The following is a 24,690-nucleotide window of genomic DNA, read 5'->3' as shown; positions in this document are numbered from 1 at the left end:
GTCTCACCTCGCTGTCGCAATGGGGCAGGAGGCCATGCAGCACATCATGCCCCTGCCACCACAACACGGCAAGGCAGGTGGGGGAGGGGGTGGAGCTGTCCCACAGGCCTCATCCACTCCTATCCGCTTACCGGTACTTCACACACACACCCGCCAGGCCATTGCTTGATCAGTGAATGTTCCCTCCCGAGCCGGACTGCCATGCCACGACGGATGGGATAGGCAGGGTAGGCCCGGTCCCCCTCCACTATTTTTGAGCCAGGGGGGAGTGACGGCGAAAGGCTCCACTGCTGCTGTGCGCTGCTGGAGGGGCTTAAGCTTCACCCTGCCCGGGTGTAGTTGCCATCTCTTTGTCTTCCACCAACTCTCTCGGTCGCCTGCCTCCACCAGCCCTTTGTTGCCTGTCTCATGGAGAACAGAGAACAGAGAACACAATGGCTCTGTGCAGGGATGCAGAGCAGAGAACAGCACTTGCTTGCTCCCTGCATTGCCCCACATCTCCCTACTGGAAATGGCAGCCCCATTTCCTGCTGTTTCTCCTCCAGCAGCACACAATGGCAGCAGAGCCATTCGCTGGCACTCCCCCCTGGCTCCGAAATGGTGGAGGTGGACTGGGCCTACCCCGCCCATCCCATCCGCCATAGCATGGCCGTCTAGCTCAGAAGGGGAATGAAAGGTCGCCTATCAAGAAATGGCCTGGTGGGTGGGGGCTGAAGTACCAGTAAGCGGGTGCGGGGCCCGTGGGGCAGCTCCACCCCCTCCTCTACCTGCATCACCTCGTTGTGGTGGCAGTGGTGCGATGGGCTGCACAGCCTCCAACCACAAGCGGCCACAGCAGAAGTGGGCCAGCAGCCACACAGGGCTGTTGGTGCCGCCACCGCGAGGTGAGGCAGGTGTCACGAAAAATATAAGACATCCCCAAAATTAAGACCTAATGCCTCTTTTGGAGGCAAAAATAATATAAGGCAGTGTCTTACTTTCAGGGAAACAAGGTACTTGTCCAATCGTTCTTCATAGGTTTTATTTGACAGTCCCCTAATAATTGCTTCTGTCCTTCTCACAGATTTGTTCCAATTTCTGTGAGTCTCACAGTCCCTTCCCTTCCAGCTCTGTTCTTTTTTATTATTATTTGTTTATTTGTGTATCAAGCAAACATTAAGTCAATAGCAGTTTACATCACATTGCGAGGAGGAAATAAGGTTGTCCCGTTACATATAAGAAAGCAACCACAAAGAAAGGAAAAATTATTGCATATAACAAGTAATAAAGTTCAATTAATAGCTCTTTTTGACATCCAATTTTACCATTGACTCCAAGACAAATAATAATCTGTGTCCCCTCATCCCCTTAACATCATAGTGAGCCGATCTGATTCCGCACAGTTCATTATTTTCTGAATTACTATTTGGTCGGGTGGGCTAACATCCATCTTCCAATATTGGGCCCACGCCAATCTTGCAGCAGTGGTTATATGTAACAACAGGTACCACGCAGTTCTGTTTATATTTCGTGGTCTTATCCCCAATAAAAATACCTCAGGACACAATTGTATATGGTATCCCAACATCTCACTTAGCCATTTCTGAATATTCTTCCAGAAATTCATAGCCTCTCGGCAGGTCCACCATTGGTGGAAATATGTGCCTTCTTTGACACCACATTTCCAACAAATTGGGGATGTTCCCGGAAACATTTTGGCGAGCCTGGCCGGCAGTAAATGCCAATGATATGCCATTTTATATATATTTTCTTTGTATGCTATTGACCGTGTTAACTTAATGTTCTTAACTCAAATTTCGCTCCACCTCTCAATATCTATTGAGCAACCTAAATCTCTCACCCAGGCATGGATCAAGGCCTTCACGCCCTCCTCAGCTAATTCCATAGCCATAAAAAATTTATAACACTTAGATAAGATCTTATCATCCACTCCCAACAAAATCCTATCCAGGGTATGGAGCTCTCGACAAATTCCAGGCCTCTGCCTGTCCTTCGTGTATTTACTACTAATTTGCAGATAGGTCCACCAATCTAAATTTAACCCCTGTTCCTGAAGTGATAACTTTGTTTTTAAGTTCCCATTTAGATCTAATAACTGTTTATAAGTCAACTTTTTCTCAAAATTGTATAAAGTCGGATAGATCACAGCTTCCAGGGGTGAGGTCCAAGGTGGCACTTTATTATAATATATTTTCCTAATTCTGGCCCAGATCTCAATCAAAACTCCACATAAAAAATGTTTAGTAAAGTATTCTGGGGGTCTACCTCTTTCCCACCATAGGTGGGCGTGCCACCCCTGCTGGAGATCGTGGCCTTCAATTACCAACAAACGTTTACGTGCCAGTGTGACCCATTCACGAATTTCATACCAGGATCGCCGAATTATAATAGTTTTGCCAATTTGGAACCCTGAATCCACCTTGTTCTTTCAGTTTCTGCATCATTTTTAACCTAATTCGGGGTTTCTTGCCCTGCCAAATAAATCTACTGGTACTCCTATCCAAATTCCTAAAAAAAGTTTTATCTAATCTAACCGGGGCCGTCTGAAAAAGGAATACCAATCTAGGCAAGACCTGGGTTTTGATCAAAGCTATCCAACCCATTAGCGAAAGTTGTAGCTTACCCCATTTCTCTAAGTCTTTCTCCAATTGTCCGACCAATTTTAAATGATTATCCACCTTTATTGAGGAACATCTATCAGACAGTCATATACGCAAATATTTAATTTTACGAACTATCTGGAAGCCCAAAGTATTTTGTAGTTCTAATCTCTGTATTCCCGTCATGTTTTTAACTATAATATTCGTTTTTTCTTTATTTATTTGTAATCCAGCTACTTCACCAAATTTCTGTATCCTATCAATAAGTCGGCAGCCAGAAGTTAATGGCTCTTCTAAGACAAAGACTAGGTCGTCTGCAAATGCCGGAACTTTATATTCTTGTTCTCTAACCTTCAGCCCCAGCTCTGTTCTGATTAAGATGATTTTCTTACCTCTACAAAGCAATTACAGGCAGGCCTTGATTTACAACCATAATGGAACCTACCAGTTGAAGTTGTGACAGTTGTAAAGTTTGACCGACACAATTGTAGGAGGGCTTTGGGAGGGGGGTCAGTAATTAAGTGAACCTGGGTTTTGGCAAAAATATTGTAATTCGTGGTCATGTGACCACAGGATGCTGCATATGGCAGTAAACATAGGCCATTTGCCAAGCGCCAAAAATGGGCATCATGTGATGGAGGGGGGAAGTCATTGAAACTTCAGAACCAAATCATAAGTACCTTTGGGGGGGGTCCATTGTAACTTTGAATGGTTGCTAAGCAACTGGTCATAAGTTGAGGATTATTTGTATAGACCTTTTGGTCTATATAATTTATGATAGTCTCTAAATTCTTCATTAGGCAAGATTTGACAGAAGACATGAGAGAGAGAAGAAGCCAAAACTCCAAAAGTAGAGCAGCAAAGTGAAATGCAGTTCAAAGTCCTCCTTGGGATAAAGATTGTAGTTAACCACATTGTTTATGGTGGCTGTGATCGAGTCACAGGCAGGCAGAATAATTGCTGACAGTTTTTCAGAGACAAAAGGCTCTGATGCTAAGGAGAAATGCAAAGGCTCATTTTGGAAGGGTGAGTGGTTCTTTGATTCTTCACGAGACAAATGCCCTATCATTATTAAGCAAAGATCTCTTCTTTCCTTAGCAATCAATGGTAAAATATATGCAAACTTGCCCGGACTGGAGATGTGTGAAGGAGACTGGGTGAACTGGTATCTGCTGGGAATGGGCCAGGAGATTGACATGCACACCGTTCACTTCCATGCAGAGACATTCATTTACCGGGTAAGTCTCTCCCAAAACTGATGCAGAGGCTTCCTCCCACCCCACTTATAAAATCAATCTGGGGAAAGAGTCTGTCTTGCAGTTAATTTGTGTGTCCCAACTTGGCAGGTTGATTTATTTCCTCTCCCCACATCTCACCAAGCAAACTAAGTTGAGCAAACTTATAAAATGCCTAGCTTTCTGGCCGTGGAATTGGTAGTAGCTAAACATTACCCTCTAGCTATTACCCCTGTTCTAGATTTTCACTCATTATCCTTCCATTTTGTGTGTCAGAATGGCAAGAGTTACCAGGCCGATGTGGTGGATCTCTTCCCTGGGACCTTCGAAATGGTAGAGATGCAGGTTGGCAATCCTGGCACCTGGCTTCTTCACTGCCATGTGGCTGACCATATCCATGCTGGCATGGAGGCCCTTTTCACAATCCTACCCCACCAAGGTAAGAAGAAAGCTTGTGTTGTAAGAAGAAAGGTCATGGGCTTAATCTGTTTTCGGGACTGTGCCCGTCAAAATCATTCAGTGGCTCCAAGGCATATCTGACCTCCTTGGAAAGCAAGGATGAAATTCCAGAACTAGGAAAGTTTCAGGATAAGTGATGGATCAGTAGAGAACAGCAGCTGGAAGATCCAAAAAAGTAGACGACACCAAGCTGGCATGAAGATAGGCTTAAAATACAGGAGGATCTGGACAGACTCGAACACTCGGCGCTATCTAACAAAATGAAATTCAGTGGTGAAAAAAGTAAGGTTCTACATTTAGGCAAGAAAAATCGAATGCACAGGTATAGCATAGGTGGTACCTTGCTCAATAGTAGTAACTGTGAGAGGGATCTCGGAGTCCTAGTAGACAATCACTTCAATATGAGCCAGCAGTGTGCTGCAGCTGCCAAAAAAGCCAACACAGTGCTAGGCTGCATTAACAGAGGGATAGAATCAAGATCAAGTGAAGTACTAATACCACTTTACAATGCCTTGTTAAGGCCACACCTAGAATACTGCATCCAGTTTTTGTTACCACGATGTAAAAAAGATGTTGAGACTCTAGAAAGAGTACAGAGAAGAGCAACAAAGATTAAGGGACTGGAGGCTAAAACCTACAAAGAACGGTTGCTGAAATTGGGTATGTCTAGTTTAATGAAGGGTGAGTGAGGGGTGACATGATAGCAGTGTTCCAATATCTCGGGCTGCCACAAAGAAGAGGGAGTCAAGCTATTCTCCAAAGCACCTGAAAGCAGGACAAGAAGCAATGGATGGAAATTAGTCAAAGAGAGAAGCAACCTAAAACTAAGGAGAAACTTCCTGACAGTTAGAACAATTAACCAGTGACAGTTAGAACAATTAACCAGCCACAACAGGCTGCCACAAAGAAGAGCAAGTCAAACTATTCTCCAAAGCACCAGAAGGCAGGACAAGAAACAATGGTTGGAAACTGATCAAAGAAAAAAGCAACCTGGAATTAAGGAGCAACTTTCTAACAGTGAGGACAATTAACCAATGGAACAGCTGGCCTTCTGAAATAGTGGGCGCTCCATCACTGGAGGTTTTTAAGAAGAGACAAGACAGTCAAAACTCAAAGAGACAGACTTGCCAAAAATCCCGGAGAATATCAGAAATATATTAAATGGGAAAATATCAATGATGGAGATTACTGAAGCCATAAAAAGACAAAAGAAACATAAGACTCTGGGGCCAGATGGACTTCCTGCAGAATTTTACATTGCATTACAAGATGTATTAGGTCTGAGGTTGATAGAACTGTGCAATGAAATCTTTTTGGAGACTAAAATACCAAAGTCGTGGACTGAAGCTAATATCAAGAAGATACTGATCTGACACATATAAAAAACTACAGACCAGGGCTTACGGTTCCTGTTTTTCAGCAGAGCAGTTGGAAGATTCAGAATGCCGAACCCTTCGGCTGAAATTTCTTTTTGTTGGGGACCCTAAGGGGCCAGAACCCACCCTGAAGGAGTGGAATGAAGGAAGGAAATCCCAGGGACTTAGGAGAGATGGTGGTCTCTCCAAACAGTCCAGGAGAAGCCTCCCAGAAACCAACAGAATGTCCAGCCATAGCTGAAAACAACAGAAGTCATAAGCTTTTAAACTAAACGGATCTTAAACAGCATGCTTGAATCCGGTAAGAATATTGATTTTCTCTATCCTACCTATTTTCCTGAAGAAGAAAGTCCCAAAAATAAGAGATCTCCAGGGGGGAAAAAAGGAGGGGGATTTTACTCCCTCCTTTTGGTTACCGGAAGTGGCGAAACTTACCCTTTAGAGACAGAAAAAAAAGACTAGAAAGACCTGAAAAATGAGCAAACACTGACACCTACTGGATTTTTTTTTCTCTGACCCTCAAAGTTCTTTAAAAATGCAGCTGTGTAAACAAAGTGAGAGTAACAAATCTGAAGCAATGAATACTTTACAAAAGGAAACATATGATAAGCGGCAACCATTTCAAAGGACAATGATTTTAAACCACAAAGAAATACAGAGCAACCTTGAGAATATGAATCAACTTATCTCCAACTTAATTTCACTCCAAGAATTTTCCCAGGAAAATATTACTGTATTTTCAGTCATCTCTAGACTGAACATAATTCTGAGAATAGAGACTTAAAGATGGAACCGTATAAAATAAAAAATCATGATTTAATTCAAATGGGAAATATTTCAACATGTCTAAGCAACTTTGAAGATAAGGAAAAGAATGAGGAAAAAATACTTCACAGGGAAACGAATGATGCAGCAAAACATACTGATTAAGAAAGGCAATGGCCAGAGAAAAAAGATTAAAATGGAAATCAAGAAAATAGATGATGGGAGTTATCAGAGAGAATATTTAAAAAACAAACATTTGTTTGAATATGGCTAAAAATGGAAAGACTTTGGAATATATTACTCTTAGAGAAATGAACTTTTTGTTAACTAATACAATAAGACATTTGTTTGAATATGGCTAAAGAAATGGAAAAACTAAAACTTTGGAATATATTACTCTTAGAGGGATGATTTTTTTTAAAATTAATACAATATGTTTTTTTTTCTTTTCTGTAAAAAAAGTTGAAATGATTTAAACAAAGCAAACGTTTTAGTTATTTAAATGTGATGATAAGAAAAGCATTAAAAATGTGTTTTGAATGAGAGTTAAAGGATTAGATGATTAGATTTACTGAATGGAATGCTTAAAGTTTAAATAGATTAAATACATTCTCAGCTATGGTCAAAAAGAATAAGAAATTGAGGGAATAAATATATATTAAATTAGGGATACATATTTTAAGTCGTATGTTATTTTTTTGTATCTCCGTGCTTTTTTTTTCTTTCTTCTTTCTTTCCTCTTTTTTGTCTCTCTCCTCTTTACTTTTCTCTTTTTACTTTTTTACTTATTGATTAAGAAATATAAAAGTATGAGAGGGCTTATATGGAAAAAATAGAATTAAATCCACCAATGTAAATGTAGTTAATTGTTGAGAAAATTGTCACTAGTAAGAATATTTAGAATTTGGGGGGAGAAATAAGCTGAAATAAGCACGGTAACAGGATTTACGATAAGGCAACTAAAATGACAAATAGAATTATTGGAAAAACTATATACTTAATTGTTGTTTATCAAAACAATGAGAATTGTCTTAATCTAATGTTTTGCAAAGAAAGATACTTTGGGAAAAGGGAAAATCAAATGAAATTAACGTATGGAATATAGATTATAGAAATCAGTTGTTAAAGATTGTCTTATAAATGTTACCCAGGCAACATACTGTTTACAAATTACTGAATGATTTATGTTATGTTAAAAAATACCAATAAAATATATACAGAAAAATAATAATAAAATAAAAAACTATAGACCAATATTGTTATTAAATGTGGACTATGAAATTTTTGCTTCAATAATGGCAGAAAGAATTAAGAAATTCCTGACTGAATTCATACATACAGATCAAAATGGCTTTCTACCTAAAAGACAGATAAAAAACAACTTAAGAATGATTTTGGATGTCTTGGAGTACTATGAAAATCATCCAGGGAAACAGATGTCATTAATATTTCTTGATGCACAAAAAGCTTTTGACAACTTAAACTGGCAATTTATGTTCCAGCAGTTGATGGAAATGGATTTCGGGAAAAACTTGATAAATGCAGTTCAAGCAATTTACCATAAACAAATGGCTAGAATAATCCTAAATGGAGACTATACAGAAAACTTAGATACCAAAAAAGGTACAAGCCAGGGATGTCCATTATCCTCACTGTTATTTATATAAACATTGGAAGTATTGACCAGAAATATTAGACAAGACATAGAAATTAAAGGATTGGAGATAAAAGAACAAAAATATAAATTACAAGCCTTTGCGGATGACTTGGTTTTTATTTTGGAGGAGCCACTTGAAACAGCTGCTAACCGTTGGAGAAAATAGAAAAGTTTGGAGAACTGGCAGGTTTGAAAATAAATATAGATAAGACTAAAAAAAAGGCTTCCGGCTTTTGAAGATGGCGGACGTGTCGGGCTGAGCTCCGTGAGCTCCAGTTGTTGGGCGTCCCTTGGGAGCCCCTCAGGGGTCTTTTTGGTCCCTCTGGGTAGGGGATGTGGATTGTTAAATCCATGAAGCTGAATTTATGAGGCAAATAAGGAGGTAGTTTTGCTATTTGCCTGTTCCATTTGCGTGTTGCCTTTTCCATCGCCTGTTCGTCTTCCGCGGTGTTGCTGGGCTCGGCTTCTTCGGCCTGCCGGTTCCTGCTGCCCTGGTGTCTCCGGGCCTCTCCTAGGAGGCTGCGGTTGGCGGCGGGGGTGTTTCCAGCTGTTTTGGGCCGCCATGGGCCGTTGGGTTGGCGCTGCTGTCTTGGACGGTTTTCGGCCGTTTTCGGCAGTGTTCTCAGCGTCCTCGGAGTTCTCGGCGTCCTCGGAGCCCCAGCTGATCGGCGCTTCCGGGAGAGGGGAGGAGAGCCTGTGCGAGATGCCTGCAGACCATTCTGGCGGCAGCGGCGGCGGAGACATTCTATTATTGGACCTGCCTGTGCTGTTTCTTTGGCGGCTGCGGCGTCTTCGGGCCGTTTGGCGGCGGAGAAGACGGCTGCTTGCTACTTTATTGACAAGGCTGCCCACTGTGCTGGTTTTGAGCCGCTGCCGGCGACGGAGGCGGTTATGGCGACGGCGTCCTTGGGCTGCTCTGGGCGGTGGAGAGGACGACCATGGCGACAGCGACACGTTTGGTTCCGGCTGCTTGAGGTGATGGCGGCGACGGTGATGGCGATGGCGGCGTCTTCGAGGCCCGCTGGCCTGTTTTACCGGCAGCGACGATGGCTGTGGCAACGGCGGCGACATAGCGGACTACCAACTTATTTATTAATTTATTTATTAATTCTCCATCTGCCTCCTTTTTTTCCCCTTTGGACTGGGACGGACCTGGGCACAAGCCACAGTGGGAGAGTGGCTTGTTTTACATCGGCAGCCCCATAGAGGTGGGAGCTCTATGGGTTCTGCCCCACCCAGGGTGTGCATTTTGGACCATCCCCGGGAGCAGACTCGCGCCCCGTTGTGAGAGGACGGGTTGTGGTCTGCCCCTGGGAGCATCCAACCGAGTGGCAGTAGGTTGGTGGATGGCCCAAATGTTCCACTCCTTACCTTCGAACCTCCTGTTGGATTTTTTAACCATTGGACTGCCCTCTCTGGACTTGCTCGGACTGTATGTACCGATATTCCGATACGGACTTGCTCGCCCTCAGGGGTGCCCCCCTCTCCTGGGTGCGTCCCGCCTTCTTTCCTATCCCCAGTCTCGATGAAGGGCCCAATTATTGGGACCCTGAGAGATGGCCGGGTAAGGCCAGGGGCTCTCGATATAAATTTAATAAGAGGCCCCTGATTAATTTTTTAGTCAAATTTTTAGGGGGTTGGGGAGGGGGGTGGGAGGTAGTGGTTGTCTGGCTGTGGGGGGTGGCCATACAACCGTGTTGCAGGCCAGGCCTGGGTCTGACGGCGTTCGGGGGGAGCGGGTTGTGGTTACATCTGGGGCTCGGGAGCGGGTCGTGGGATTACCGATTCCCACGACACTGGGGTATGGCAGCAGGCGTATGGACAGAGGGCCGTATCGTTACCGGGAGGGCCGTCTCCGCTGTTTGCAAGCGGTGAGGCGCTCCGACCCTCTGGTTCTTCCCCGAGGTGCCGGGAGCGAGGATGTGCAGCCTCCTGAGCTCCGGCTGGTGTACCTGAATGCCAGGTCCGTGGTTAATAAGGCTCCCCTTGTGTGGGATCTGGTGGAGGGTGAGCATGCGGACCTGGCTTGTATTACCGAGACCTGGTTGGGTCCAGAGGGTGGGGTCCCTTTGGTTGACCTTTGCCCACCAGGTTTCCGAGCGCTACACCGGCCTCGGGCTCAAGGTAGAGGCGGGGGAGTGGCGGTTGTTATTAGGGAGACCTTATGTCCGCGGGAGACCACCGTTCCTCAGATAGTCGGGTGTGAGTCTCTCTTTTTGAGGTTTGGTTCGGGGGCGCAGTTGGGCTTGCTGCTGGTGTACGTTTCACCTAGTCACACAGCGGCAGCCCTGCCCGTGCTACTCGATGTCCTCTCCGGTTTGGTGATTGAGTTCCCCAAACTTCTAGTTTTGGGTGACTTCAATCTACCATCCCTGGGAGGGTCATCTGAGTTAGCCCGGGAGTTCATGGCTTCCATGACGGCCATGGACCTGATGCAGGTAATTTCTGAACCAACTCATGAGGGAGGCCACACCCTTGACTTGGTTTTTTTATCTGGACGGTGGTTGGATGATCTTGGTGGGGGCTCTCCATTTATTATGCCCCTGTCATGGACCGATCATCACCTCCTGCGGCTGGTCTTCCGTCTTGCCACCCCCCACTGTGGGGATGCGGAACCAACTAGATGGTACCGCCCCAGACGCTTAATGGACCCTCTCGGGTTCCAGGCAGCGCTGGGATCCCCACCTGCCTCTGTCGCTCACAGCTCGGCGGATGCCTTAGTGGAAGCCTAGGAAAGAGCAGCCACTGAGGCACTGGACCGAGTTGTACCCCTGCGGCCCCTGACCCGGTGCAGATCCCATCGAGCTCCATGGTTCTCCGCGGAGCTCCGGGAGATGAAGTGTCGGAAACGGGGCCTAGAGAGCTGCTGGAGGTCCAGCCGATCCGAATCCGACCGGTTGCGGTTAAGAACCTATATTAGGTCTTATCTCGCAGCAATGAGGGCAGCGAGGTGCAATTACTTCTCTGCCCTCATCGCGTCCGCAGATAATCGCCCGGCCGCCCTGTTTAGGGTGACTCGCTCCCTCCTTAATCAGGAGGTGAGGGAGGATCCCTTGCAGGGTCGTGCCGAGGAGTTTGGTCAACATCTGTCGGATAAAATCGCTCGGATTCGGACCGGTTTGGACTCCAGCTGGGCAGAGTCTGACGATCAGGACACGGGCGGTCTTGTCAATGTTATCTGGGAGGAGTTTGATTCTGTGACCCCTGATGAAGTGGACAGGATCATGGGGAGGCTGAGCTCCACCACATGTTTATTGGATCCGTGCCCTTCCTGGCTGGTTTATGCAGCCAGGGAGAGGACACGAGGCTGGTTCCAGGCGGTGATATCTGCTTCTTTGAGTGAGGGTAATTTCCCCACCGTCTTGAAGGAGGCGGTGGTGAGACCTCTCCTCAAGAAGCCTGCCTTGGACCCAGCTGTCTTGAACAACTTTCGTCCAGTCTCCAACCTTCGCTTTCTTGCGAAGGTTGTTGAGAGTGTGGTGGCGCATCAGCTCCCTCTGGTCCTGGATGAAGCGGATTATCTGGACCCGTACCAATCGGGTTTCAGGCCCGGGTACAGCACGGAGACGGCATTGGTCGCTCTGGTGAATGATCTCTGGAGGGCCCGGGATAGGGGATATTCCTCTGTCCTGGTCCTATTAGACCTCTCGGCGGCTTTCGATACCATCGACCATGGTATCCTGCTGCGGCGTCTCAGGGGATTGGGAGTGGGAGGCACAGTTCTTCGGTGGTTCTCCTCCTATCTCCTGGGACGTTCGCAGTCGGTGTTGGCAGGGGGGCAGAGATCGGCCCCTAGGTCTCTCGTTTGTGGAGTTCCTCAGGGTTCGGTTCTCTCGCCTCTCCTGTTCAACATCTACATGAAACCGCTGGGTGAGATCATTCGTGGTTTTGGAGTTGGGTATCATCAATATGCTGATGATACCCAACTTTTCATTTCGACCCCAAACCACCCCAGTGATGCCCTCGCTGTGATGTCCCGTTGCCTGGAGGCGGTTCGGGTCTGGATGGGGAGGAACAGACTTCAACTCAACCCTGACAAGACTGAGTGGCTGTACATTCCGGCATCCCGGGACATTCAAAATGTTCCATCACTTTCTATGGGGGGTGAGTCTTTACCCCCCCTACGGCTCACAACTTGGGAGTCCTCCTGGAGAGGAGAGTTGTCTTGGGAGTTTCCCGGTACTCCCATGTTACACCTTTGCTCCGCGAGCTGCATTGGTTACCAGTTGTCTTCCGGGTGAGGTTCAAGGTCTTAGTGATGGTTTTTAAGTCCTTACATGGCATGGGTCCGGAATACCTCGGGGACCACCTGCTGCCGGCGTCGACTCCCCTCCGCCCCGTGCGTTCCCACAGAGAGGGCCTCCTCAGGGTGCCTCCAGTCAGAGAATGTCAGCTGGTGGCCCCCAGGGGGAGGGCCTTCTCTGTGGGCGCTCCGGCTTTGTGGAATCAGCTGCCGGTTGAGCTCCGGATGGCACCGGATCTCCGCTCCTTCCGGCGCGGGTTAAAGACCCATTTATTTGAACAAGCTGGCCTGGCCTGATGGGGAATTACTTAGGGGTTTAATATTCATATATATTTTTTATTGTTTTTATTGTGGGCAATAATTTAATTCTTTTTTAACTTTTGTACTTTTGTAGTTTTAAGATATGCCCTGTTCACCGCCCTGAGTAAGGAGAAGGGCGGTATAAAAATTTAATTAATTAAATAAATAAATAAATAAATAAATAAATAAATAAATAAATAAATAAATAAAGTATTAACAAAAAACCTAACAGACAAACAGAAAACTCAACATAAAAAAGACAAACCTACAAATAACTAAAAAAGTTAAGTATCTAGGAATCCACCTAACAGCAAGATGTATAACATTAAAAGAAGATAACTATTTTATTTTATTTTTTTATTTTAATTCCATTTATATCCCGCCCTTCTCCGAAGACTCAGGGCGGCTTACAAACTTAGCAGTAGCCTTCATTCTATGTATATGCGTGCTTATTAGGGCTTTCACACACACACACCAAGCAGCATTATTACAAAGTCAGCTTAATTGCCCCCAACAATCTGGGTCCTCATTTTACCTACCTCGGAAGGATGGAAGGCTGAGTCAAACTATGAAAGATTGTTGAAACAAATAAAACTGGACTTGGAAAAGTTGAAAAATCTTCAACTGTCGCTGTTAGGAAGAATAGCTACAGTCAAAATGGAATATTTTACCGAAAGTACTGTTCTGATTTCAAATGATCCCTGTAAAATTGGGAAAGGTTTTCTTTGATGACCTAAATGCAACAATATTGAGATTTATCTGGCAAGGGAAGAAAACACGAATCAAAGTAAAAATGTTACAAGAAGCTAAAAATAGTGGAGGATTTGGACTCCCAGACTGGAGACTATTATCAAGCAGCCATTTTACCATGGCTTAAATCAGGGGTCTTCAAACTCGGCCCTTTTATGACTCATGGACTTCAACTCCCAGAATTCCTCAGCCAGCATGCCTGGCTGAGAAATTCTGGGAGTTGAAGTCCGTGAGTCATAAAAGGGCCGAGTTTGAAGACCTCAGGCTTAAATAATGGATTACGTTGAGAAATAAAAGACTATTGTACCTAGAGGGGCATGACCTACAAATTGGTTGTCGTGCCTTTCTATGGTACGAGAAAAGTAAAATACATAGATACTTCCAAAATCACTTTATAAGGAATGTACTTCTTTCAGAATGGGAAAGAATAAAGCACAAAATCTGAGTGGCTTTCAACAATGGAAGCTTTTGCTTACCCAAACTTAATTAACTATGACAAAGTCGTTACCTACAAAGATATTCTAGATAAGGAAGGAAAATTGAAAGACAGACAAGACTTACATCGACAAGGTATTGACTTAGCATGGTGGCCATATTTGCAAATTCAAACAAGATATAGAAAAGATGCAAAGACAATGGGATTTTATAAATAACAGACAGAATTTGATCAAATATTATTAAAAACAGATGAAAACCTAATTAAGAAACTTGAAGATGGAAGAAGAACAAGTAAAAGATACAATGATAACATGGGCAAAAAACTTTGGATATTCTATAGATCTGGAAGACTGGCAAAAATTATTATTATTATTATTATTATTATTATTATTATTATTATTATTATTATTATTATTATTATTATTATTATTATTATTATTATTATTATTATTATTATTATTATTATTATTATTATTATTAATTTTATTTATATCCCGCCCTTCTCCCGAAGGACTAAAGCAGTTGACTAAAGCAGTTTCATATAAAGAAAATCTGTATAAAATGTTTTATAGATGGCGTATGACACCAGTAAGATTAGCTAAAATGTTTAAAAATACTTCGAATAATTGCTGGAAATGTAAACAAAGGCCAGGTACCTACTACCATATCTGGTGGGTATGCCCTAAAGCAAAAAAGTTCTGGCTTAAGATACATACAGGGTTGGAAAAGATGACTAAAATACAGGTTGAATTTAAACCAGAATTGTCTCTGTTAGGAATATTAGGAGCTAAGTATGAGAAGGAGAATGAGTATCTAATATTGCATGTATTGACAGCAGTGAGAATAGCATTTGCCCAATACTGGAAAAGTGAAAACCTACCAAGTGAGGAGATTTTAATCAAGAAAAGTTTAGCAGAAATGGACAGATTAACCTTACAGATTAAAGAGAAAGAGGATTCAATTTATTTTAAAACATGGGATAAATTTTACCAATGGTTAGGAAAACGAACTTGCAAGAAATGAATGTTATATGTTATTTTGAATTTATATTAGTAAGGAGAATGATATGTATTAACTGATACCATTTATGATTATCGTTTAGCATATATATTATAGCTATTTACTGTTATATTAATTAGTGTTAATTGAACATATGTACCCAGACAATAGTCTGTTTGCTAAAGCTTGAAAATGTTATTGGGGGGCAACCCCAAGGTTGTTCCCAACCCCGTTCCTACCCCAATCCCGATCCTAAACCCATCCCAAATCCTGATCCCCTTCCTAACCCTAAAAAATTCAATAAAAACGCTTATAAAAATAGTTGAAGTACAAAACAGTTGTATAATCAATTCATATTGACTCTGTAAGTTATTAAAACTGAAATGAACATAAAAAAGTCACTTGTCTGAAATGTCTCCTGGTTGAGCTGTCACTAGAAGATCTCCAATGTCCCTTCCAGCTCTGTTCTATCTAAGTGCAGTCCAGGTCCATTCCAGTATTCGATTCAGTCAGAACCATTCAAAACCTCAGTCTCAGTTGCTAATCCAGCAGCACAATAGAGTTCTGGGGATGGACATAAATGTCTGTTTGCCGCAGTTCAAGGGCTGAATGTGATGCTTAACGAAAAAGTAGATCCAGATTCACTTCTCTTTGTAGAAGCTGGATTCCACACACAGATCTTTTGAGCTGCTTTGTGATCCTCAATTCCCTTTGTGCTACACAAAACAGTCCTGATTCTGCAATTTATTTCTTTTCAGGTGCAGAGCATTGCAGATACCATGTATTCAAAATTACAGGTACCGTGTTTTCTTTTCATACTTCTTTTCAGATATCTCTTTCAGATATCACGATTGATAGAGATATTCAAAATTTGAAATCTTTTCTCTCTTCCATTGTTCTTTTCCTGTGGTCCCAAATAATCATCCTGAAATATTGTTACCGTATATACTTGAGTATAAGCCGAATTTTTCAGCCTGAATTTTTCAGGGCTGAAAAATTCCACTTCGGCTTATACTCCAGTCAACAAAAAAACTTACCGAGGACTTGTGTGCGGCCGAGGCTTTGGTGCTTCCGGGATCGCGCGCACCTCTCCCAAGCCACTGCCGTCCAAGACCTGCCGAAGTTTGGGGAGGTTTGGGGAGGTGCGCGCGCACCTCCCCAAACCTCCCCAAACGTCGGCAGGTCTCCGTTCCTCCGCGCCCTGCCTGCCTGCTTCTTTCCGCAGCGGAAAGAAGCAGGCAGGCAGGGCGCGGAGGAACGGAGACCTGCCGACGTTTGGGGAGGTTTGGGCGCCTCCCCAAACCTCCCCAAACGTCGGCAGGTCTCCGTTCCTCCTGCCGACGTTTGGGGAGGTTTGGGCACCTCCCCAAACCTCCCCAGGTCTCCGTTCCTCCGCACAGACCTGCCGACGTTTGGGGAGGTTTGGGCGCCTCCCCAAACCTCCCCAAACGTCGGCAGGTCTCCGTTCCTCCTGCCGACGTTTGGGGAGGTTTGGGCGCCTCCCCAAACCTCCCCAAACGTCGGCAGGTCTCCGTTCCTCCTGCCGACGTTTGGGGAGGTTTGGGCGCCTCCCCAAACCTCCCCAGGTCTCCGTTCCTCCGCGCAGACCTGCCGACGTTTGGGGAGGTTTGGGCGCCTCCCCAAACCTCCCTAGGTCTCCATTCCTCCGCGCAGACCTGCCGACGTTTGGGGAGGTTTGGGCGCCTCCCCAAACCTCCCCAAACGTCGGCAGGTCTCCGTTCCTCCTGCCGACGTTTGGGGAGGTTTGGGCGCCTCCCCAAACCTCCCCAGGTCTCCGTTCCTCCGCGCAGACCTGCCGACGTTTGGGGAGGTTTGGGCGCCTCCCCAAACCTCCCCAAACGTCGGCAGGTCTCCGTTCCTCCTGCCGACGTTTGGGGAGGTTTGGGCGCCTCCCCAAACCTCCCCAGGTCTCCGTTCCTCCGCACAGAACTGCCGACGTTTGGGGAGGTTTGGGCGCCTCCCCAAACCTCCCCAAACGTCGGCAGGTCTCCGTTCCTCCTGCCGACGTTTGGGGAGGTTTGGGCGCCTCCCCAAACCTCCCCAGGTCTCCGTTCCTCCGCACAGACCTGCCGACGTTTGGGGAGGTTTGGGCGCCTCCCCAAACCTCCCCAAACGTCGGCAGGTCTCCGTTCCTCCTGCCGACGTTTGGGGAGGTTTGGGCGCCTCCCCAAACCTCCCCAGGTCTCCGTTCCTCCGCGCAGACCTGCCGACGTTTGGGGAGGTTTGGGCGCCTCCCCAAACCTCCCCAAACGTCGGCAGGTCTCCGTTCCTCCTGCCGACGTTTGGGGAGGTTTGGGCACCTCCCCAAACCTCCCCAGGTCTCCGTTCCTCCGCGCAGACCTGCCGAAGTTTGGGGAGGTTTGGGCGCCTCCCCAAACCTCCCCAAACGTCGGCAGGTCTCCGTTCCTCCTGCTGACGTTTGGGGAGGTTTGGGCGCCTCCCCAAACCTCCCCAGGTCTCCGTTCCTCCGCGCAGACCTGCCGACGTTTGGGGAGGTTTGGGCGCCTCCCCAAACCTCCCCAAACGTCGGCAGGTCTCCGTTCCTCCTGCCGACGTTTGGGGAGGTTTGGGCGCCTCCCCAAACCTCCCCAGGTCTCCGTTCCTCCGCGCAGACCTGCCGACGTTTGGGGAGGTTTGGGCGCCTCCCCAAACCTCCCCAAACGTCGGCAGGTCTCCGTTCCTCCTGCCGACGTTTGGGGAGGTTTGGGCGCCTCCCCAAACCTCCCCAGGTCTCCGTTCCTCCGCACAGACCTGCCGACGTTTGGGGAGGTTTGGGCGCCTCCCCAAACCTCCCCAAACGTCGGCAGGTCTCCGTTCCTCCTGCCGACGTTTGGGGAGGTTTGGGCGCCTCCCCAAACCTCCCCAGGTCTCCGTTCCTCCGCGCAGACCTGCCGACGTTTGGGGAGGTTTGGGCGCCTCCCCAAACCTCCCCAAACGTCGGCAGGTCTCCGTTCCTCCTGCCGAAGTTTGGGGAGGTTTGGGCACCTCCCCAAACCTCCCCAGGTCTCCGTTCCTCCGCGCAGACCTGCCGACGTTTGGGGAGGTTTGGGCGCCTCCCCAAACCTCCCCAAACGTCGGCAGGTCTCCGTTCCTCCTGCCGACGTTTGGGGAGGTTTGGGCACCTCCCCAAACCTCCCCAGGTCTCCGTTCCTCCGCGCAGACCTGCCGACGTTTGGGGAGGTTTGGGCGCCTCCCCAAACCTCCCCAAACGTCGCCGGGTCTCCGTTCCTCCGCGCCCTGCCTGCCTGCTTCTTTCCACAGCGGAAAGAAGCAGGCAGGCAGGGCGCGGAGGAACGGAGACCCGGCGACGTTTGGGGAGGTTTGGGGAGGCGCCCAAACCTCCCCAAACGTCGGCAGGTGTCCGTTCCTCCGCGCCCTGCCTGCCTGCTTCTTTCCGCTGTGGAAAGAAGCAGGCAGGCAGGGCGCGGAGGAACGGAGACCCGGCGACGTTTGGGGAGGTTTGGGGAGGCGCCCAAACCTCCCCAAACGTCGGCAGGTGTCCGTTCCTCCGCGCCCTGCCTGCCTGCTTCTTTCCGCTGTGGAAAGAAGCAGGCAGGCAGGGCGCGGAGGAACGGAGACCCGGCGACGTTTGGGGAGGTTTGGGGAGGCGCCCAAACCTCCCCAAACGTCGGCAGGTGTCCGTTCCTCCGCGCCCTGCCTGCCTGCTTCTTTCCGCTGTGGAAAGAAGCAGGCAGGCAGGGCGCGGAGGAACGGAGACCCGGCGACGTTTGGGGAGGTTTGGGGAGGCGCCCAAACCTCCCCAAACGTCGGCAGGTGTCCGTTCCTCCGCGCCCTGCCTGCCTGCTTCTTTCCGCTGTGGAAAGAAGCAGGCAGGCAGGGCGCAGAGGAACGGAGACCCGGCGACGTTTGGGGAGGTTTGGGGACGCGCCCAAACCTCCCCAAACGTCGGCAGGTGTCCGTTCCTCCGCGCCCTGCCTGCCTGCTTCTTTCCGCTGTGGAAAGAAGCAGGCAGGCAGGGCACGGAGGAACGGAGACCCGGCGACGTTTGGGGAGGTTTGGGGAGGCGCCCAAACCTCCCCAAACGTCGGCAGGTGTCCGTTCCTCCGCGCCCTGCCTGCCTGCTTCTTTCCGCTGTGGAAAGAAGCAGGCAGGCAGGGCACGGAGGAACGGAGACCCGGCGACGTTTGGGGAGGTTTGGGGAGGCGCCCAAACCTCCCCAAACGTCGGCAGGTGTCCGTTCCTCCGCGCCCTGCCTGCCTGCTTCTTTCCGCTGCGGAAAGAAGCAGGCAGGCAGGGCGCAGAGGTCCGGAGACCTGCCGACGTTTGGGGAGGTTTGGGGAGGTGCGCGCGCACCTCCCCAAACCTCCCCAAACTTCGGCAGGTCTCCGGACGGCGGCGGCTTGGGAGAGGTGCGCGCGATCCTGGAAGCACCGAAGCAAGTCCTCGGTAAGCTCCGGGCGGTCACTTGCTTCGCGTCTCCTGAGGGAAGGGGGGGCGACTGGAGCGGGCGTGTTTCCTCGCCTGCTGGGCGCCGCGATTTGCCCGGGGAACGCGCGGGCCCCGAATGGCAGCGTGGAGCGAGGAAGCTGACAGCCAGGGCTTCCCCGAGAGCCGCGGCCACACAGGGTATTCCTGTGTATTCAGGCTTGCAAAATGGCGGATCGAGCCTCTGCTGGCGGCAGAGGCTTGCAGAACGGCGGATCGGCTTATACTCGAGTCAACAACTTTTTCCAGTTTTTGGGGGTGAAATTGGGGGTCTCGGCTTATACTCGAGTCGGCTTATACTCAAGTATATACGGTAATCTCTTACAACTCACTCTCCAGCAATTTTCCTCTGTCTTCTGGAAATTCTCTTAATATTAACTGGTGCACCCTTATTCATCACAATTTATGCTAGCAGGATTGCCTCTTACCCATGGTTTTCTGATTTCAGGCTGTGGTATAGGTAAAGCTGCTGCGTCTTAGCTATGGCATTTTAGCTGAAGCATGATTAAACATCATGCTCAGCCATGCTGTACTTGAATCATATACTGTATGAACAAGACAGGTCAGTTCTTGGTTTTGGCTTGGCAATTTCAGGAAAAACCAGGGACTAGTGTAATATATGAACCCAGGCTTAAGCTCAAGAATGACACAACTGCAAGAGATTCTGTTTGGCCAATTTATTTCAATCCCAAATTCTAAATGATTTCACAGGATTTCCAGTTTAGCCATGGTTTTTTATTTACTTCAGTCAACTATTATATGATTATCGCTGTTGTTTTCCAGTTTTCAGTGGCTTAAGTTATTTAATTCCTCTTTTTTCGTAGTTTGGCTTTTACATAATTTGTTCTATTTCCAGCAGAAACTTCTGATGAGGTAACTGGGGGTCCTTCTGGAGAAGAACATGTGGAAGCTTCTGAAGAAAAAATCTCCCATGACATCATTTTGTTTGGCTCAAGGCTAGACCATAGACATTTAGAAGCAGCAATTATTACTCTTGTTATTGCTGGGGTTGTGCTCTTCATCACTGCCAGTGTTCTTCTTGGTGTGATCATTCACCTCAAGAGACAAAAGAAGTTGAGACGCAACAAGCGATCTATATTGGACGAAAGCTTCAAACTGATGCGTAGTCAGAAACATGACCTTTAGAGAACAGTGGAAGAACCCTTGGGAGCTTTTAAGCCAGGCAGTAGTGAAAATGGCTCAGAATAGGATACAGCAATCATTTTATAAAAATTCAATAAGAAATGTTACTAGTAAGTCCTTCTGCTAAAAATTCTACATTTTAGGGTTTCAGGTATCCCAAGACTCAGATGGATTCCCAGATCCTTATAGCCTTATTCTGTCCTGATGAACAGGACAGAACCTTAAGTAAAGCCACCCAGAATTACCTCAGGTGAGATGGGCAGTCAATAAATTTGATAAATAAATAAATTCAGACTGGATGCTCAGTCAAGAACTTGGAATCCCTCTGGTCAACAGTTTCCATCATCCCTATCTGATGTTACAACTTGAGACCTGAATCTCCTGCATTCCTTCATTCTTGGGGCAAGTCACCATTCTGTGAGATTAGCCAATTACAGTTTCTATGTGTTGGAACATAACACCTGGCTGTGGAGAAGCAACAGGCACAGAGATGGTTCTTCAAGAGGACAGGGCAACAAGCATTCCTTTGAAACAGGCTTCCACCATGAATTGTGGAATTTCCTTGCTTTGACCTCCTTTCATTCCTCAGTAGTCTTTCTCTCAGAAGAACTCCTTTTTGACTCAACCAGACTTTCCTCCTGAAAGACCAATGAAGACAAATCTGATCTAGCCTCTAACTAAAAGAAATGGAAGAATTGGGATTTGGGGATCATGTTTGTTGACCAGCCTTTCCTAAACTAGGAACTCTCCAGATGGGATTGCAACTCCCAGGATTACTGGCATTGCGGAAAGTGGGGTAAACAATCGTAGACATGGGGTGGGCAACACTGAGAATAAAAGTTTAATTAGACATTAGTTTATTAAAGTTGAGATGGTACCATTATGGATACATTCACATCTACATTATACGATTGCTGGATACCTGATGAGAACCTGATTTCCATCCAGATTTCAAAGACTAAAAGGGCATCATCCCAACTAAAGGCGTTCTGGACCTTAGTCCAGTGCTCAGGTTGAACCAAGGAACAAAAACCCGAAGATAGTTATGGTTTTGGATCCATTCATTTTGGAAAAAGAACTTGGCAAAGACCTTCACAACTGAAATAGAACCAAATCTTTTAAAGATCAGAATGAAAGGGAAATGAAACACAAGATACAAACTGCATGACAAGAGTGATATTCTTAGGCATTCATCCCTGTTACTGGTGCTCAGTTCAGGCTTCCAGCATAGGCAAGAAAATCAAGTTGGCAGCCACAATAGTGTGATCAAAACCATCTTTTTATAATGGGTGTGTCACATAAAAAACAGATGGGAGTTTCACTCATTCTGATTTAGTTGTCATCTTGGCTTTCTTGATCTGTGGGTGTCCCAAGGGACTTGGTACTATATAACAATCAGAATAGAGCTGGAAGGGATCTTAGAGGTCTTCTAGTCAAGCAGGAATCCCTATATCATTTCAAACAAGTGGCTGCCCAGTATTAAAAACCTCCAATGATGGAGCACCCAAAACTTCTGAAGGCAAGCCATTCCACTGGTTAATTGTCCACACTGTTAGGAAATTTCTCTTTAATTCCAGGTTGCTTCTCTCCTTGGTTAGTTTCCATCCATTATTTTTTGTCTTGCCCTCTGGTCCCTTGGAAAATAAGTTGACCCCGTCCTCCTCCTTTTGGCAGCCTCTCAAATAGTGGAATACTGCTATCATGTCCCCCCTAGTCCTTCTTTTTCTAGACTGGCCATACCCAAATCCTGCAATCGTTCTTCATATGTTTTTGTCTCCAGGCCTTTAATCATCTTAGTTGCTCTTCTTTGCACTTTTTCCAAAATCTCAATTTTTTTTTGTAATGTGGTGAGCAAAACGGGATGCAGTATTCTAGATGTGGCCTTACTAAGACTTTATAAAGTGGTATTAATACTTAACGTGATTTTGATTCTATGCCTCTGTTTATACAACCAAGGTTTGTATTAGCTTTTTTGGCTGCTGCTGCACACTGCTGGTTCATGTTTAAGGGATCATCCACTAGGACTCCAAAGTCCCTCTCACAGTTGCTGTTTTTGAACGAGCTCAACACAGAGGGGCCTGCATCCACATGCTGAAGCAAAGCAAGCAGCCAGGGACAGAGTGCACTTACACAGTCTGGCCAGCCATATGAGAGACTGGCCCAAGTGCATGCTGGTTTACCAATTTCAGGAAGGACAAAACAAAGAGAAAAGGGCCCCCTTGAAGCCAAAACAGAAGACATGTGGGACAGCAGGTTATGGAGTTCTCTCCTCAATCCAGTGAGGAGGAGGGATCTCCGACCCCCACCAAAGCGGGCCCAGTCTTGTACAAAGTGACCGCAAGGGGGAAGATGACCCAATGATAAATGACACTATCATCCCTATGACAGCCAGGGTGAAGGTTTTGGTTCCTTCTTGGGAGTAAGCAGGTTCTCATGGTCCTACTGGACTCGGGGTGCATCAGATGCTTGGTTAGCCCCCAGGTGGCTTCCCCCCTGAGGGTCTCAGTTTTTGAAAGCAGCTTTGGGGGCTACAATGAATCAAATAGCCTTGAGCTTTACAGGCTCAGTCAGGCAGGACACTGGTACTCTGCCTGTTATGGAACCATCCAACTTGGAAAACACCATGGGCTGCTTTAGTCCACTGCACCATCATCACATCAAGGAAGCCCGTTTTTGCATCATGGTGACATCATGTGCATCGTGCTCAGAGAATGATGCCATGTTATGTCACTTGTTTTAAGCACCTTTAACTAAACTCAGCTCACACACTGGCTCACTGTTTCTCAACCTGGGCAACTTCAAGATGGGTGGGCTTCAACTCCCAGAATTCCACAGCCAGCACACATTAAGGTTAGGGTAGACTGGGGAATTCTGGGAGTTGAAGTTCTCCCATTTGAAAGATGCCAAGATGGAGAAACATTGCGCTACATAGAAGCTAGCACTAGCAAAGTGTGGCATGTGTGTGTGTGTGTGTGTGCAGAAAACCATCAATGTTTTTTTCTCAATCCCTTCAGCACCCCTAGAGAGGAAGGAGGATTGAAAAATTGTGATTTTTCTTGGATCGAACGAGGTTTAAGGAGCAAAATGGGTGCATGCAGAGGTTTGAGGCATCTGTTTCAACCTCTCTGAATGACCCTCAAAACTTTTAGACTGCAATGTAAATTGTGTATTGTGCAGTCAACTGCCATTTACCCCAATGTTTCTTTAGTTTAGCTGGCTAGAGAATTCTGGGAGTTAAAGTCCACCCATCTTAAAGTCACCAAGGTTGAGAAACACTGGTTTACGCTGGTTCAGCCCTGAAACCGACTTTCCAATCTCTCCTAAACATTCTTTCGTGCTGAAGGAGACATCAGTTTTTCTACTGATTTTTAAGCTGCTTTCGAGTTCTCCTTGCAGGGTTTTCCAGCTTGCTTTCTTTCCTGGACTTGGCATCTCAGAGTTCCCATTATAACAAGCCTAAATAAAAATGGCAGGTTACAACTGAAGCAATGTGGGAATCTCCTGCTTTGCCAGCACATCAAGGGTGCAAATGGTCACACGTGACCCTCCCCAATCCTGCAACTATGTGAGGCTCCTCTCCGCTATTCCCCCACCCAAATTGGGTGGGTGCTGAACGGTCCCCTTGCTCTGGTGAAGGGTCCAGGTGCCTCTGGCAACAAACAGGCTTCCTGAAACCAACCCAGGATTTTCAGCCTGTTACCAAGATTGTGGTTGGCTTTGCCCCCACTCATCCAATCCCCAATGGTTTGGGGACATTGGGAAAGGCTGCTGGGAGTTTCTCTTGGAAGGAAGCAGGAGGAAGGGAGGAGTGGCTGGGGAGGGGGAGGCATTTTCAGACTGGGCATGTTGCATTTCCACCTTTGGGCTTCTCAGAGGCTGTGAGAGAGGCTTGGTGCCCTAGCAGTGCCTCCAAGGGAGCTGAACTGAAAATGTCGGCTTTTTCTCAGCAGCTGTACATTTTTATTGAGGGGGTGGGTGGGTTAAGGGGTGAATTTAAGGCAGAGTCTCCTGCTTGAGCAGAGGGCTGGACTGGAAGACTTCCAAGGTCCCTTCCAACTCTGTGATTCTGTTATTCTTTGTGGGCACCTGCACTTTGTTGCCAGTGATGAGATCAGTGGGAAATGGACTTATCTTCTATCTCTTTCATGTTTCTATCTCCTTTTTCTTCCTTCACTTTCTCAGCCTCCTCCAGATTTCTGACTGGGGGCTTCTCCATGGCCTCCTCCCCATCCCCAAAGCCCTTTCTCCTTCAGATCTC

General features: G+C 46.9%; 1 protein-coding gene across 5 annotated transcripts in view; it reads left to right on the top strand.

Annotated features, from left to right (window-relative positions):
* HEPH (hephaestin) overlaps positions 1-22,428 on the top strand; it is a 114,641-nt gene extending 92,213 nt beyond the window's left edge. For 3 of the 5 annotated variants that reach the window (XM_081336706.1, XM_081336707.1, XM_081336709.1), the window contains 4 exons: positions 3,699-3,838; positions 4,112-4,274; positions 15,581-15,619; positions 20,146-22,428. In XM_081336706.1, the coding sequence (XP_081192832.1) occupies positions 3,699-3,838; positions 4,112-4,274; positions 15,581-15,619; positions 20,146-20,435 (632 nt within the window). In that variant the 3' untranslated portion in view covers positions 20,436-22,428. Of the gene's footprint in view, positions 1-3,698; positions 3,839-4,076; positions 4,275-15,580; positions 15,620-20,145 lie in introns of those variants that run through there. The other 2 variants (XM_081336708.1, XR_014027596.1) reach the window with 2 other exon arrangements.
* Positions 22,429-24,690: the final 2,262 nt, after the last annotated feature.

This window comes from Vipera berus (genome assembly GCF_964194415.1).
Source record: "Vipera berus genome assembly, chromosome: 11".
Classification (NCBI taxonomy): domain Eukaryota; kingdom Metazoa; phylum Chordata; class Lepidosauria; order Squamata; family Viperidae; genus Vipera; species Vipera berus.
This window is presented reverse-complemented; position numbering and strand designations above follow the sequence as displayed.